Source organism: Petromyzon marinus, chromosome 52, assembly GCF_048934315.1.
Source record: "Petromyzon marinus isolate PM22_M1 ecotype Great Lakes invasive population chromosome 52, UKy_Petmar_22M1.pri1.0, whole genome shotgun sequence".
NCBI lineage: Eukaryota > Metazoa > Chordata > Hyperoartia > Petromyzontiformes > Petromyzontidae > Petromyzon > Petromyzon marinus.
In genome coordinates, this window is record NC_133718.1 from 3,148,252 (window position 1) to 3,164,806 (window position 16,555).

Consider the following 16,555-nt stretch of genomic DNA (forward strand, 5'->3'; position numbering starts at 1 on the left):
AAGATTGTAGGCCTACATAAGGCTGGAATGGGCTACAAGACCATTTCCAAGCAGCTTGCTGAGAAGGTGACAACAGTTGGTGCGATTATTCGCAAATGGAAGAAGCACAAAATAACTGTCAATCTCCCTTGGCCTGGGGCTCCATGCAAGATCTTACCTCGTGGAGTTGCAATGATCATGAGAGCGGTGAGGAATCAGCCCAGAACTACACGGGAGGATCTTGTCAATAATTTCAAGGCAGCTGGGACCATAGTCACCAAGAAAACAATTGGTAACACACTATGCCGTGAAGGACTGAAATCCTGCAGCGCCCGCAAGGTCCCCCTGCTCAAGAAAGCACATATACTTGCCTGTCTGAAGTTTGCCAATGAACATCTGAATGATTCAGAGGACAATTGGGTGAAAGTGTTGTGGTCAGATGAGACCAAAATGGAGCTTTTTGGCATCAACTTAACTCGCCGTGTTTGGAGGAGGAATGCTGCCTATGACCCCAAGAACACCATCCCCACCGTCAAACATGGAGGTGGAAACATTATGCTTTGGGGGTGCTTTTCTGCTAAGGGGACAGGACAACTTCACCGCATCAAAGGGACGATGGACGGGGCCATGTACCGTCAAATCTTGGGTGAGAACCTCCTTCCCTCAGCCAGGGCATTGAAAATGGGTCGTGGATGGGTATTCCAGCATGACAATGACCCAAAACACACGGCCAAGGCAACAAAGGAGTGGCTCAAGAAGAAGCACATTAAGGTCCTGGAGTGGCCTAGCCAGTCTCCAGACCTTAATCCCACAGAAAATCTGTGGAGGGAGCTGAAGGTTCGAGTTGCCAACGTCAGCCTCAAAACCTTAATGACTTGGAAAAGATCTGCAAAGAGGAGTGGGACAAAATCACTCCTGAGATGTGTGCAAACCTGGTGGCCAACTACAAGAAACGTCTGACCTCTGTGATTGCCAACAAGGGTTTTGCCACCAAGTACTAAGTCATGTTTTGCAGAGGGGTCAAATACTTATTTCCCTCATTAAAATGCAAATCAATTTATAACATTTTTGACATGCGTTTTTCTGTATTTTGTTGTTGTTATTCTGTCTCTCACTGTTCAAATAAACCTACCATTACAATTAGAGACTGATCATTTCTTTGTCAGTGGGCAAACATACAAAATCAGCAGGGATCAAATACTTTTTTCCCTCACTGTAGTTACACACACAAATCGACTCACACACACACATAGACTTACACACATATCGACTGACATATACATACATAGACTCAACAACAACAACCGCCATTCGCCACTAAGTGGCGTTGACGTCACCACGACGCTTGTGGCAGGCTATGTGCACCTTGAGGCCACGTGAAGTGTCGAACGCCCGCTGGCAGGAGGTCACAGGGCAGACCCAGGTGCCACGGGTCGACTGACTGAGATGACTGGCTGATGCACCACCTGTGCCCTCTACCATGCTCACTTACTGTGCTTTAGCCACCCGGTGATCCGCTCGCTGTTCTGAGCGTCGCTCCTCCGTCTTCTGTTGTTGTTGGAGGGCGACTGCCTCCAACTGGCCAGTAGCATCCTTCACAAGGCTCCTCCACAGAGGCCGATCTTGACACCGCTGGTAGCAGTCATCGACAAGTTCACTCAGCTCCACATCGTCCTGTAGCACATCACTCCATCTCTTCTCTAGCCTGTGCCGCGCCCGTTTAGCCCCCTCGATCCGGCAGAACAAAAGGTGTTTAGGCATGCGTTGGCTGGGCATGCGGGCTATATAGCCCAGCCAACGCAGCCTTGCCTGCCGTAGGAGGTCACCAATGGGACTTTGTCCAGATCTTTCAAGGATGTGTGAGTTCATCACACAATCCAGCCTGGTTAAGCCCAGGATGGATCGTAGGCAGACCAGCCTAAATGTTTGTAACCGGCGAAGATGTTGCATTAGGGGGGTCCAAATTTTGCAAGCGTAGATAAGGGAGGGAATGACCATGGGCGAGAAGACCTGGAGCTTCGTGCGGAGTGAGAGACCAGATAGCTTCCACACAGTGTTACGCAGCCGATGAAAAGATAATGTCGCTCGACTGATTCAGAGTGAGAGCTCTGGTGTTAAACCGGAGCCGGTCATGAGCACACTGGGCAGGTATGGGAAACTCTGCACTCTCTCCACAACTGGGCCATCACCAATTGTGAGTTGTGGGGGTGGATTGTACAAAATACCCAGGCAGGTGCTTAGTTTTGGTGGGGCTGATGGTAAGGCCCCACCTCTTAGTAGCAAGCTTCAGGTTCAGCAGCAGCGTGTCCAATGCCTCTTCTGAGTGAGCATTAATTACCAGATCATCGGCATACATAACGTGGTTGAGCAATAGGGAGCCATCCCTTGACTGCACCCGGGCATTGATCAGCCTCCCATTGTATCTGTACCAGATGGGAATGATTCCGGTACAGGCATTGAAGGCTTAACGAACTACGTGGTCCAAATATATGTAAAAGAATGTGGGAGGCAGAGGACATCCCTGTCGCACCCCAAGGTGTAGATGGAATGGCTCTGACTCACAGGCACGTAGTTTGACGTGGGGCCGCTCACCATCATGAAGGTCCTTAAGGATCATGAGCAGAGGGTCAGGGACTCCGAAAGCACGAAGAGCAACCCAGAGCCCAGGCCTACTGATGGTATCATAGGCCTTGAGCAGGTCAATAAAGCAGACACATGGACTAACACGCACAAATGAACCTACAGGCATGCAAATAAATGGACTTACACTGGCTAACATGGAGCCACGCACACACACCGACTAACACACACGCACATGGACTGACACACACATATCGACTTACACACACACATTGACTTACACACACATCGAGTAGCACGCACACGTATAGACTTACACACACATATGGACTGACCACGGATGTACACACACACACATTGACTGACACACATAGACACACAAACACACATTGACTTATACACTGACATGGAGCCATGCACACACATGGACTAACACACATACAGCGACTGATACACACACATGGACTTACACACATACGCATGGACCTACACGTACACACATATGGACTGAAACACACACATTGACTCACACACATGGACGTGCACAGCAATCCCCGATGATGGCACAGCTATCAGCATTGCATTACTACGTATCAGTAAATAGCGGGACGTGAGCAATCGAAACAATAGAAATGCATAGAAGAAATAAGCTGAAAAAAGTGTACGTAAAATAGCAGCAGTATGTACAGGTAAGTTGAGAAGCAGGCTACAGTGTAGATCAGGGGTCACCAAACGTTTTTCACAGTGGGCCGGATAACTGAAAGAATGACGAGCGCGGGCCGCATAATAAATAAATATTTCTGGAGCGTCGGGCCTGTGTTGACAGCTGGAAAATCTGGGGGCGGGAAAGATGCGTGTTTGTGTGTGTTGCCATGGAAACCATGGTAACGTCAGCGTAGGCGGAGCTACCACGAGCCGGGGAAGTACTTGGGATGGCGCGAAATAAGCAAACATTACAATAAACAAGAAAATCTAGATACAATAATTTAAAATATAAAATAGTAAATTTAAGGAACATAGCAATCAGGAGGTCTCCACGCGTGAAGATCTAGTATTCTAAACATAATATTTAAATTGTATCACAACGGCTCGTGTTGCATACGTTTTTATCAACCAAATTCAAGTACCGTCGGCGGGCCAGATGGACTGACGTTGCGGGCCGGATCCGGCCCGTGGGCCGTAGTTTGGTGACCCTTGGTGTAGATAGACTGCCAGTATGCCGACTAAACGACAAGCATTGCTACAGTGGACATTAAAAGCTGGCAATACAGGCAGCAGCTGAAAAAGCAGGATACAGTCGACATGAAAGGCTGGCAGTACACTGAGTGAGGTAAAGAAGCAGGCAACAGATTATAGACTGGCATGCACCCATAATGGGCAAAAGCAAAATTAAGAGTGCCAGTGCACTGACGTGAATGAATCAGCAGGCAGCAGTCCACAGCACAGACTGGCAGTACACCGTCGCAGCGTCATAAAAACGCAGCAAAAAAAGGAAATATTTAAATTTGTATTTAAAGCTTTCGTGACTGCAGTAATTCATATTCTTAGCTCTTTCGGTAAAGTCACGTTGAAGGGAAACAATAAAATATATATAAAACAATAAAAATTCTCACGACGTTTCGACCATAACACAAACGGTCGTCATCAGGTGTGTGTCACCTGGACATCAGGTGTGTGTCACCTGATGACGACCGTTTGTGTTATGGTCGAAACGTCGTGAGAATTTTTATTGTTTTATATATTTTATTATTTTATTGTTTCCCTTCAACGTGACTTTACCGAAAGAGCTAAGAATAAGGAAATATTTAGCAACCTAATAATTAAAAGATAGTTTTCTGCACACAAACAGTATAATTGTAATATTAGGCAACTTATTAGTTTCATAATAGTAAACAATGAAGCAGAGTTATCTGCACACAATCATAATGTTTGTAATATTTGTAAACTTATTTGTTTAATAATAGTAAACAATAAACCTGAGTTGTTAGCGAAAGATTAAATAAAATTGTGCTTTACATTGGCGTGGTGACGCATAGTCCGTGCAGAGCCCGTGGCGTCGCCTAGATTGGCAAGCCGGAGGAGGTGAGACATTGCCAGGCTGCGGGCTGGGCCGCTACCCCCCACCATCCCCCCACCCAAGCCATAATAATGCTATGTAAGCGCTTTAATAATATTAATGTCCAAGGACGTTATAGCAGTAACTGCACGCATCGTGTTGGGGGGGAGGGTGGGCGAAAAGGACATGAGACTGAAGAAAAATACACATCGCTTGGCAGGGTCCGTCCCCCGCAGGCAATTGTCGTCAGTTGGTACGTTCTATGTCGCGCAATAAGTAAATAATTTAAATAAAAATGTCACAAATTTGTTAATTAAACTACTTTTAAGTTTATGGATGAGAAAACGGAATAGCCTATTCCCACCGCGAGGCTTAGAGCATGGTGCCTGGCAATTTTTTGGGGATATAAAGCCCACCGTTCGAGAGTCAAATCCCTCGCAAGCGCGCGCGGACACTTTTATATATAAGACTAGCGGGAAGTACCCGGCGTTGCCCAGGTGAAAAATATATTTCAAAACTTCTCTTAAAAACCTTACATATACATACACAGATACTAAGGTATTGTGAAAACCTGGTGGGCCGTTTGTCCATTTCTCCACCAACAAAATTATAAGAGGCTTGCACAATTCCAAAAAGTTATAGAAAGTGGGGGGTAAATAGTTGGTCTAAAAGGTTTCCGAAAATTGTCGACCCCCCCCCTCAAAAAATATCTTTACCCCCGCGAAGGTATATATACCTACACACCCTACATACAACAGAGTAAGTAGTATCTATTGACTCTGTAGTTGTATCGACTGACTGTACAGTAGTATTTACTGAGCCAGTAGTAGCTACTGTTTAGTAGTATTTACTGACTGTAGTAACTACTGACCCGAGTAGTAGCCACTGGCACTACAGTAGTATCTACCCACTCTATAGTAGCAACAACTAACTCTAAAGCAGTATCTGCTGACTCTATAGTAGTATCCACTGACTATAAGTAGTAACTACATACGCTATAGTAGTATCTACTGACTCTACAGTAGTATCTACTGACTCTACAGTAGTATCTACTGACTCTATAGCAGTAGCTACTGACCGTAGTAGTATCGACTGACTGTATAGTAGTATCTACTGACTGTAGCAGTATTTACTGACCGTAGTGGTATATACTGACTGTTTTAGTGTCTACTAACTCTATATATAGCAGTATCTACCAACTCGATAGTAGTATTTACTATCACTACAGCAGTGCATACCGCCTGTGGTGGTACCTGCTATCACTACAGCAGTGCATACCGACTGGTGGTACCTGCTTTCACTGCAGCAGTGCATACCGACTGCGGCGGTACCTGCTATCACTACAGCAGTGCATACCGACCATGGTGGTACCTGCTATCACTACAGCAGTGCATACCGACCGTGGTAGTACCTGCTATGACTACAGCAGTGCATACCCACTTTGGTCGTACCTGCTTTCACTACAACAGTGCATACTGACTGTGGTGGTACCTGCTATCACAACAGCAGTGCTTACCTACTTTGGTGGTGCCTGCTTTCACTAGAGCAGTGCATACTGACTGGTGGTACCTGCTTTCACCACAGCAGTGCATACCGACCATGGTGGTACCTGCTATCACTACAGCAGTGCATACCAACTGTGGTGGTACCTGCTATCACTACAGCAGTGCATACCGACCGTGGTGGTACCTGCTTTCACTACAGCAGTGCGTACCGACCGTGGTGGTACCTGCTATCACTACAACAGTGCATAACGACTGTGGTGGAAGCTGCTATCAAAACAGCAGTGCATACTGACTGTGGTGGTACCTGCTATCACTACAGCAGTGCATACCGACTTTGGTGGTACCTGCTATCACTACAGCAGTGCATACCGACCGTGGTGGTACCTGCTATCGCTACAACAGTGCATAACGACTGTGGTGGTAGCTGCTATCAAAACAGCAGTGTATACTGACTGTGGTGGTACCTGCTATCACTACAGCAGTGCATAACGACCGTGATGGTACCTGCTATCACTACGGTGCATACCAACCGTGGTGGTACCTGCTATCACTACAACAGTGCATACCGACTGATGGTACTTCCTATCACTACAGCAGTGCATACCGACTGTGGTGGGACCTTCTACGATTAAAGCAGTGCATATTGTGGTGGTACCTGCTTTCACTACAGCAGTGCATACTAACTGGTGGTACCTGTATGATTACAGCAGTACATACTGACTGGTGGTATATGCTATCACTACAGTAGTACATGCTGACTCTATAGCAGTATATATCGACTATAGCACAAAGTACTCATCTGACAGAGTGCCGTGGTGAGGGCTAGTCCCGTGCAGAGCCCCCGGCCTCACCTAGATTGCCCAGCCGGCTGAGGCTGGGGGCTGGGCCGCTTCCCCCCCCCACCATTCCCCCACCCGCGCTACAATAATACTATCTAAGCGCTATAATATTAGTATCTACCGACCCTATAGTAGTAAGTGCACACATTGGGGTGGGGGGGGGTGAGAAGAGGACATGACACTTTGATGAATTTACCTCAGCGTTGCGTGTATCTTTTGTTGCATTTTTAGCGCGAAGGAGAAATCCCCCCCCACCCTCTACCGATGACGCGCGTGCGTTGCCAGGGGCAACCCCCGGGCAGCTTGGGCGGGGAAATAAAGAAAGAAAGAAAAATCACACTAAATTGCTAATTTAACTAAACTAATTAAACTAATTTAACTACTTTAAAGTTGACGGATGGGAAAACGGAATAGCGCTGGCTCACCAGGGGGCTTACGGCGTGGTACCCGGATACTTTTTTTTAAGCGTAAACCCCACGGCTCGCGAGCCAAATCCTTCGTAAGTTGCATCCACACAGAGACAGAGAGACGGACGGACACAGACAAAAAAAGCCTTTTATAGATAAGATACAGGGAATCTTTTGTCTTTGTGTGTATATGGGGAGCATTGGCACATTTTTTAGTGCACTGCACTACGAATCCAGCATCCCGAGTTCGATTCCCGCTTATGACCAACATCAGTGGCAAATGTCTGAACCAGTCCTGGGCCTCCCCTCGGCCTACTCTGCCTTAAATGAGTACCTAGTGTGGTGTGAAAATATCAGCAGTGGGAAGATGAAGGTTGCGGGACGTTGTACAGGCCACCCTACCGCTCATGTACCGTGCCCGCCTTCATTGGTTCTCGCCAGCAGCACTTGCCCTAACAGCCTCTGTTCGGCCTACACATGGGATTTTGTCAATACTTGTGCGTGTGTGTGTGTAATATCGTGTCGCTGGGGTGTGCAGGAAAGCAGAACGTGGTGATCATGGGACGCAAGACGTGGTTTTCAATCCCCGAAAAAAAACGTCCGCTCAAAAATCGCATCAACATCGTCCTGAGTCGGGAGCTGAAGTACGTGCTTGTAGTGCAAGAGCATCAACAACAACATCGTCACCATCATCATCGCTGTGATCAAAGAGGCATTGTCATCGCCATCACCATCGTCATCGATACCATTTCCATCATTAATGTCATCATCATTCTATGGCCATGAATCACCATCGTTCATGTCATAATTTTCAATATTTGTGTCATCATCATTGGTGTCATGTTATTGGCAGAAGCTTAATTTTTTTTGTTCTGGCATTTTAATCATCGTGGTGCTTGTCATAACGAAAGTATCAACATTGTTATGATCGTAGATATCACCGTTAATTATTCTCATTCATCATCACTGCTGCATCATCACTGTCATCATCTCCATCATTATGGTCGTTTTGGGTAGAAATAGGAACTTCATTATTGTCATTCTTATATTTTTATTATCATCTTCATTGTCATAGGATTCAACATAATTATAATTTTCAGCATTAGGATTATCAGTATCGCCATTGTCATCAATATCATCTTTACTATTATGGAATAATCACCACCACCAACAATATAACCACAACACAGTCACCATCGTCAGCTTTATATATAATGTGCTATCGACAGCACAGGACTCGACCCAAGTCTGCAGCCTAAGGTTACACGTGGGATACTTGCCGAGTGTGTACGCGTGAGCGTGTGAATGGGCCCTTGTGCGTACACACGTGGCTCGAGAGAAGTGGCTGCCAATGAGACAGATTGCAGTGGTTCAGTGGGTCAACTCCCACCCCTGTGAAGGCATTAATATGGAAGCATGATTTTTTTCTGCAAATAGGACATTAATAATAAAAGCCCTTTACAGTTTTTTTCCATTCGCTGAACATCAAAGCATATTTCAGGAAGCTCCCTTCTTTGGGATGGTTGGCCAGTGCCACTTTTTTATCTTTATTTCCACTTTTATTACACTCGTGCTATCGGCGTCATGCCAAGAGACAAAGTGTGCAGATGTCACAGAACCACTTCTGAGATCCCATCAAGTGACCTCTCTCACACCCACCCACCCACCCTGCAACAGAGAATAATGTTCGTCACATGAGTGAAACAGATATTTTTCATTCTCAGAGCTGGTATGTAGCGAAACAAAAAAATCCAGAAAAACGCATGTCAAAAATGTTATAAATTGATTTGCATTTTAATGAGGGAAATCAGTATTTGACCCCTCTGCAAAACATGACTTAGTACTTGGTGGCAAAACCCTTGTTAGCAGTCACAGAGGTCAGACGTTTCTTGTAGTTGGCCACCAGGTTTGCACACATCTCAGGAGGGATTTTGTCCCACTCCTCTTTGCAGATCTTCTCTAAGTCATTAAGGTTTCGAGGCTGACGTTTGGCAACTCGAACCTTCAGCTCCCTCCACAGATTCTCTATGGGATTAAGGTCTGGAGACTGGCTAGGCCACTCCAGGACCTTAATGTGCTTCTTCTTGAGCCACTCCTTTGTTGCCTTGGCCGTGTGTTTTGGGTCATTGTCATGCTGGAATACCCATCCACGACCCATTTTCAATGCCCTGGCTGAGGGCAGGAGGTTCTCACCCAAGATTTGACGGTACATGTTAAGAGTGTGCTCCTAATCTCAGCTCGTTACCTGTATAAAAGACACCTGGGAGCCAGATATCTTTCTGATTGAGAGGGGGTCAAATACTTATTTCCCTTATTAAAATGCAAATCAATTTATAACATTTTTGACATGCGTTTTTCTGTATTTTCTTGTTATTCTGTCTCTCACTGTTCAAATAAACCTACCATTAAAATTATAGACTGATCATTTCTTTGTCAGTGGGCAAACGTACAAAATCAGCAGGGGATCAAATACTTTTTTCCCTCACTGTATATGAAAGGATCCATTTCTATACTGAAAGCTCCTGGCCACCGCACAGCCAACATGGGATGAAACCCACATGCAAAAACAGTACCCGAAGAAAACCCACGCCTTCGTGGAAATAACATGCCAACGTCTACATAGACTTGGTCACAAAACTGCTTACTGTACTGCCATCTCCTGGTCACCTTGCAACCTTAGCAGGCTGAGAGTCGCAGGGTATATGATGATGGTCTTGGTGTGTGATCTACCAACCCCACCTCGGTAGCACCAGATTGCAAACGAAGGCCATAATTTATCCCTCTCTTGAAGACCACAACTCTGGCTGTCAACATGATTATGTTAGTTGTAATTACTGGCGAAACGTACTCGAATTGTAAATCTTGTGGGTTTTATTCTCACACACCGGTGGGCTGAACTAGTAACGAACTGGCATGTTTTATTTACGTGACAAACGTTACTCATTGGCTTTTTCAGATGGTGGTGGGTTTAACGACACATTTATACATACACGCTCTAACCCAAAAGCCTCGATTATGGATAATGCCACCATGCATGGCAAAACTCCCTGTACTGCCGTCATTCGCAAGGCCATTCTGTTCCCGCACACACGAAACTGAATTTGCAAGATTTTCCACGCGGCCTACATTTATTACAAGCTCTGAAAACATAATGCAAAGCTGGTCCTGAATATTAACACCTCTGGTCCACAACCCCCATCTAGCAATAGATAGACCATGGCTGATGATGAGATTGTCAATATTAGATTCTTAAGTGTACAATTGGATATATCATGAGAATAAGAATTTATTTTAACTGAGGAATATTTAAATAACTGCTGCCTACCAATCCATGCGTTCACTTTCACATTGCACTGCTCGAGTTTCCGACTCAGAATCAGAATATGTATTTATAGTGGAGGAATCCGATGAGCTATAAAGCTCTTTTTTGCAGCTGTACAGTAGGGGCCGGTAAGAACGTTGCAAGAACAAACAACGCAAGAACACGTGATAGTAGTGCAAAGTACAAGAAAGGTCAACAAATCACCCAAACACAAACTCATGAAACTTATTTTCCAGAAGCGACTTGGCCACAAATGATAGCTCAACAAAGTGGCCCATCATTTGGACATTTATAGCACCAAAATAGTTTCAGCACCATGAGATGTTATTGCATTTGGACATTTTCTAATCGTAAAGCATTGGGGAGTGGTGGCGCAGAGATTTGCTCACAGCTCTGGGAAACTGGCAACCTGAGTTTGATTCCTGTCCACCGCTAACGTCAGTGGGGAGAGATATCTGAACCACTCCCCCCATCGCTCCACCATGTATGTTGAACTCATTTCCCACCGTGAGTAGCCAACTGCGCTAATCGGAGGTAACATCCCAAAATGATCAGCGTGGTGGAGTATGCGGTTAAACAACCCCCATGAATGATATTGTGTGGCGAGGCCTTCATCCAGCAGTGGGTTTTTAATGGCCGTAAATCATTTACAATTGCATTAATAATGCCCTTTATATAGCCAGGAAAAGCCTCACTCACTAAGTCTCATGGACACCTCAGGAGGGTCCTGCATTGGGGATGTGTGACCGATTCCACGAATTAGTGTAGGCTTCATATTAGAGGAAACCTGAGCATCTGAAAAAAACCCCACGAGAAGGGTCGGCGTAAACACTGCTTAAAACTCCGCACCGATAGATTCAGGATTCCATCGCTGCATGGCCATCTCTTGGCCACCTCACAGCCCAAATTTAAAATCAACTCTGTTCAACCGCCGGACGTTTCTCGTTGAAGTGCGAAACCCTCGGTGCAGGTTTCTACGAGCTTCTGCTTTTGACCGCATAGAGAAAAACGGCCGCCGGGAGGCAAAATAATTGGGACATGGATGATGAACGAAGGAGGTGCAGCGGAGGCTCCGGGGTTTCTGTCCTCTGTGTCGTCTGAGCAAATCCTCTCCAGCGAGCCGAGCAATTTTATTTAAAAGCATTTATTTCATTTTATTAATTTTGCGGCATGCCTATAAAAAAAAAAGCAGCGACAGATGCTGTGGGATGGTGCAGGCTGGGAATTGCGGCTCGTTTGCTGCCCTCGTGTGACGAGAGTAATCGTCGAGTATTTTTAGGCGCGTTTGTAAAAAATTTAAGGCCATCTCCAAACAGATGTCACTCGCTCTCTCGCTCTCTCTCTCTCTGCCCTCGGCAACGCACCGCCCTCTCCCTGCCTTGATGTCACTGCCTACCCAGCATATATATGGCTTAACTATGCGGTATGTAGTAATACCGCGCACATGTTTGCCATTGTACTGTGTGGCTCTCCGATGTGTTTTTCTGGTTGTACCGGTGGTTTGTCCGACGTTTCGTTCCACGTGCTGTGAACGGAATTACATTCCTGAAGCTGAGTTGAGGCTGATCCAGTTGCTGGAGAAGCTCCTAGGACACGGTGTTCTTCATTGCAAGGCCCGCGGGCTACTGGTTGCCACCTTGGTGGCCTTTAGTGTGGTGCCTGACGTACGGCCCCCCACAATACACAAATCTGAACACACCCCTTGCAGGCGGTGTGTACTTAATAATCATAGAGGCATTCGTCCAGCAGTGGAATGACAAAAGGCTTGTGCAGGTACATGTGATATAATACATTTGATCTCTTTATCAATCCATTGCCAGATGAAAGCTGGCTCCCCCATGCTATGTTGTTGGACCACGCTTGACCACGCTGGTCACTGCTGGTCGGTGAAGCAAGAAGGTGCCCAAGGGATTGGGTTCAGATGTCACACTTCCTCACCGATGTTAGCCGGGACCGGGGATACAACTCAGGGTTCGTGACGCTCTGCGCTAACGACTAAGTCACCTCTCCACGCTCTGCATTTTTTTGATACATATGTAATTTAAGAAAATGGAAAAATTGCTTAATTGCCGGAATTAAGTAACTCTACGTGTATCGATCAAGAGGCATTGCAGGATCAATATATTCCCGTCGCGTTTGTTAAACATGGCAGGCTCTTGGCTGCTCTTGACCTCTACGAGTCTCTTCATTGTTATTTGATTTCCTCTGCCCGTCTTACCTCTGTTAGAATTTTTTATTTTATTGTTCAGAATTATCAACCTTGATCTGTTAACTGCTAGATGGAAGCCTCCCTGTTACAAATGACTGCATGAGAAAAGCGTCACGTTAAATTTGGTTCGGCAACAAAATTCTAGGTTTTAAAACAGAGGTCACTTGAAGAGATCTCAGAAGCAGCTCTGTAATCCGCTTACGTTAGCCGTTCCTTAACGTGAAGGATTGCACTGCTGCTAAAGAAATCCCAATGGATACTTCAACTCATGGCATGACACCAATAGTACATTTTGATTTAAAGCTTTCGTGACTGCACGGATTCATATTCTTGGTTCTTTCGGATAAGTCACATAGAAGGGAAACAATAAAATAATAAAAATATAAAACAATAAAATTCTCACGACGTTTCGACTGCAACATAAGCAATCATCATCAGGTGTGAAAACCACAACAAGAAAATTTGAAAAAAGTGGCGGTTATTTTTAACGTTAGCACCACGGAGAGAGATTTGACAGTTTGTTCAGATGGACGAGTCCATCTATGTTCGGAAAAGAGGAGGGGGGAGACGAAAAATAATGGATGCGGTCTGAAAGCCACCTTAAGCGTGATCAATCGATTAAGACCCGAAATGGTTTATCAAATCCTTCCAATGATTGCTAAGCCAGAATCCATCTTCTCGGTTGAAATTGTCTCTGTGTTTGTATATGTGGATAGCCTCATGAACGAATCTCTCATGGTAGCCAGATGGCTTGCAAAGAACCTGCCGTGGCAGATCACTGTTATAATTCAGTAGGTTCACATGACATTGACTTATCTAAGACAGAGGTTCTTTGCAAGCAATTTGGCTACCATGAGAGATTCGTTCATGAGGCTATCCACATATACAAACACAGAGACAATTTCAACCGAGAAGATGGATTCGCTTAGCAATCATTGGAAGGATTTGATAACCATTTCGGGTCTTAATTGATTGATCACGCTTAAGGTGGCTTTCAGACCGCATCCATTATTTTTCGTCTCCCCCCTCCTCTTTTCCAAACATAGATGGACTTGTCCATCTGATCAAACTGTCAAATCTCTCTCCGTGGTGCTAACGTTAAAAATAACCGCCACTTTTTTCAAATTTTCTTGCTGTGGTTTTCACACCTGATGATGGTTGCTTGTGTTGCAGTCGAAACGTCGTGAGAATTTTATTGTTTTGTATTTTTATTATTTTATTGTTTCCCTTCCACGTGACTCAACCGAAAGAACCAAGAATACCAATAGTAGTGCAGCTTACTTTTTTATCGCCGAATGGAAGCATCGATACATTCCTAGCGTGGCGGTGACGTGGCCTTGCGGTAGCCCCAATCGCTGTTTGTTACAGAAGTTTGCAGTTCGATTCCAGCAGGCCGCCCTGGTTAATTCTGCGGCAGTACAATCCGTGATTACGCCGCACACCTGCTTCACAGTGAATGTTGACGGTTGACATAATTCGAAAAGAACATTGCCATTGTGTGCCGGCGTCAGGATCGAAGTTTACCAACGTTGAAAATTACCTGCAAATTACTCCCATTTGGATTGTGCAACAGCGGCAGTCGTCATCCCGCTACTTTTCACTCTTGCAAATGAGTCCAGTTCTGGTGTCTTCGCTTCTCACCTGCTCACACGAAATCAACTTGAAGTTGAAACGAGTAAATGACAACATGGGCCCCAGCATCCGTGCTGCGTGAGCCCGCACGATGGTTTGAGCTGCCCACGAAAGCGTCGTGTGTTGTGCCAGCTCCCGCTGGGCCCTCTTGTCTCTACTATCTCATCTGCCGCCTCGTTAAATTGTTGCGGTCGCGTTCTTAATTAATATTCGCACGCACGCAGTTTAATCATCTCTGATCGGAGCACGCCAAAATAACTTGCACGCACATTGCAGAAGACAATCGTAAAAAAATATGTAAAAAATGTCTCTGCTTGCCCAAGTGAGCGCTGAGGGCGATGCTCGCATCTGCGGGCAGCTACGAAGTCCGTGGTTGGAAATTTCACATTCCTATATCGGGGATCATTTCTCCAGGTAGGATAACGCCGCTGGCTTCCGACAAAGTGGTACTTGTTTTTTAACCCGAGCTGTCTGGGCAAAATGTGTTTTCATAATTGAAAAGTCGTTTTTACATGGTTGTCTTTGTTGACGCCCCTTACATGAATTTGACTGATTTATTTTTTCCAGGTTGAATCCCCAATAGCAACGCAGTTTCATTTTAAAGACACGGACAAACATAATGCATGAAAGGCTTTCGACCTTAATTGGAAAGTGTAAAAATAAAAAGAGATTTTAATGAGCGGGGCGCGTGTTTTTGCCACTCCATCTCGTTGTGCGGGAGCCCGGCTCGTTTGCGCGGCTGCACGTGTCGCTTAACACACGTGTCACTTAACACACGTGTCGCTTGGTAGACGTCTGGCTGTTATCACTGCGGGGTCGCGCGGGCGGGTGACGCGTGACGCGTGACGCGTGGGAGATGGAGCGACGAGCGCGAGCAGGAAGAGAGCGGTCTTTCGCAAGGGGTGATGGAGAGGTCCCGTGGGCTGACGTGGAAGGGGAGTGGCGCTTAAACGATGGGCGAATGTTCAACACAAAGATTATGAAAGACGTCTTGGCAAGCGAATCGGAGCTTGAAATTAGCAAAAAAAGGAGGTTTTGTGTTTGGTAAATCACGTGGTAGTTCGGAAGGCGATATGAATCCGTAACTCATGATCACAATAGAATCTTAAATTAATGGAGTATATATTCTTGGTTCTTTCAGTAAAGTCACGTAGAAGGGAAACAAGAATATGAATCCCTGCAGTCACGAAAGCTTTAAATCAAAATTTAATGGAGTATGTTAGATTATATTCTTGGTGCTTTTGGTAAAGTCACGTTGAAGGGAAAACAATAAAATAATAGGATATATATAAAAACAATAAAATTCTCAATTTATGTTAGATTAATTATATATTTTCTGATTTCTCATGCTGAAAGCGTAAATCCATTACCGCTGTCCGAATTGTAACAAGAGGGAGCAAGATAACTCTCATAACAATGATCCATTATTAACAAAACTGGTATAAAGCAATATTGTTCTTAAGGACTTGCCCTATAGAAAACCAGCTAAATTGATAAAAGATTTGCTCTGAACTAGGAAAGGAAAAACGAGCACTTAAAGTATTCATAAAACCAAATGGAAGTGCGCTCCTTCTCCTCCCGTCGCAATAATATCATTATGTCCGATGTCATTATGAGGTGTCACTCATGGCTTTCTACATTAGGGCACAGCCTTTTAAATCGGCTCCTACAATATATATTTTTTTAAATCCGAGGTAAAAATAACAAGAAATGAACTGGACAGATGCAGAGATGAAATGAGGCTGGGAGAAAGAAAGCAAAATAAATAAATCAAGCAGAACAACTGACAAACAAGACTTGAAAAGAGAGGGAGAGAGAGAGAGACAGACGGGCAAGCCGAGGGGGGAAGGGAGCTTTGGCGAGAGAGAGCGATAGAGAGATTGTGTGTGTGTGGGGGGGGGTAAGGTGGAGGGAGGCGAGTGTTATCGGAAGCGTTTGACGCAAGCACCTGCATAGGTGACTCAATCCAACGAGCTCAGACGCGCCTCCGGACCTTTTGTCGGACGACCTGAAGCCTCGTGGTATT

At 45.3% G+C, this 16,555-nt stretch overlaps 1 protein-coding gene across 4 annotated transcripts in view; it reads left to right on the forward strand.

Moving 5' to 3' along the window:
- Positions 1 to 16,555, forward strand: part of DHFR (dihydrofolate reductase) — a 61,238-nt gene that overhangs the window by 15,661 nt on the left and 29,022 nt on the right. For all 4 annotated transcript variants that reach the window (XM_032973879.2, XM_032973877.2, XM_032973884.2 and 1 more), the window contains exon 4: positions 7,905 to 8,010. In XM_032973879.2, the coding sequence (XP_032829770.1) occupies positions 7,905 to 8,010 (106 nt within the window). The remainder of the gene's footprint in view (positions 1 to 7,904; positions 8,011 to 16,555) is intronic.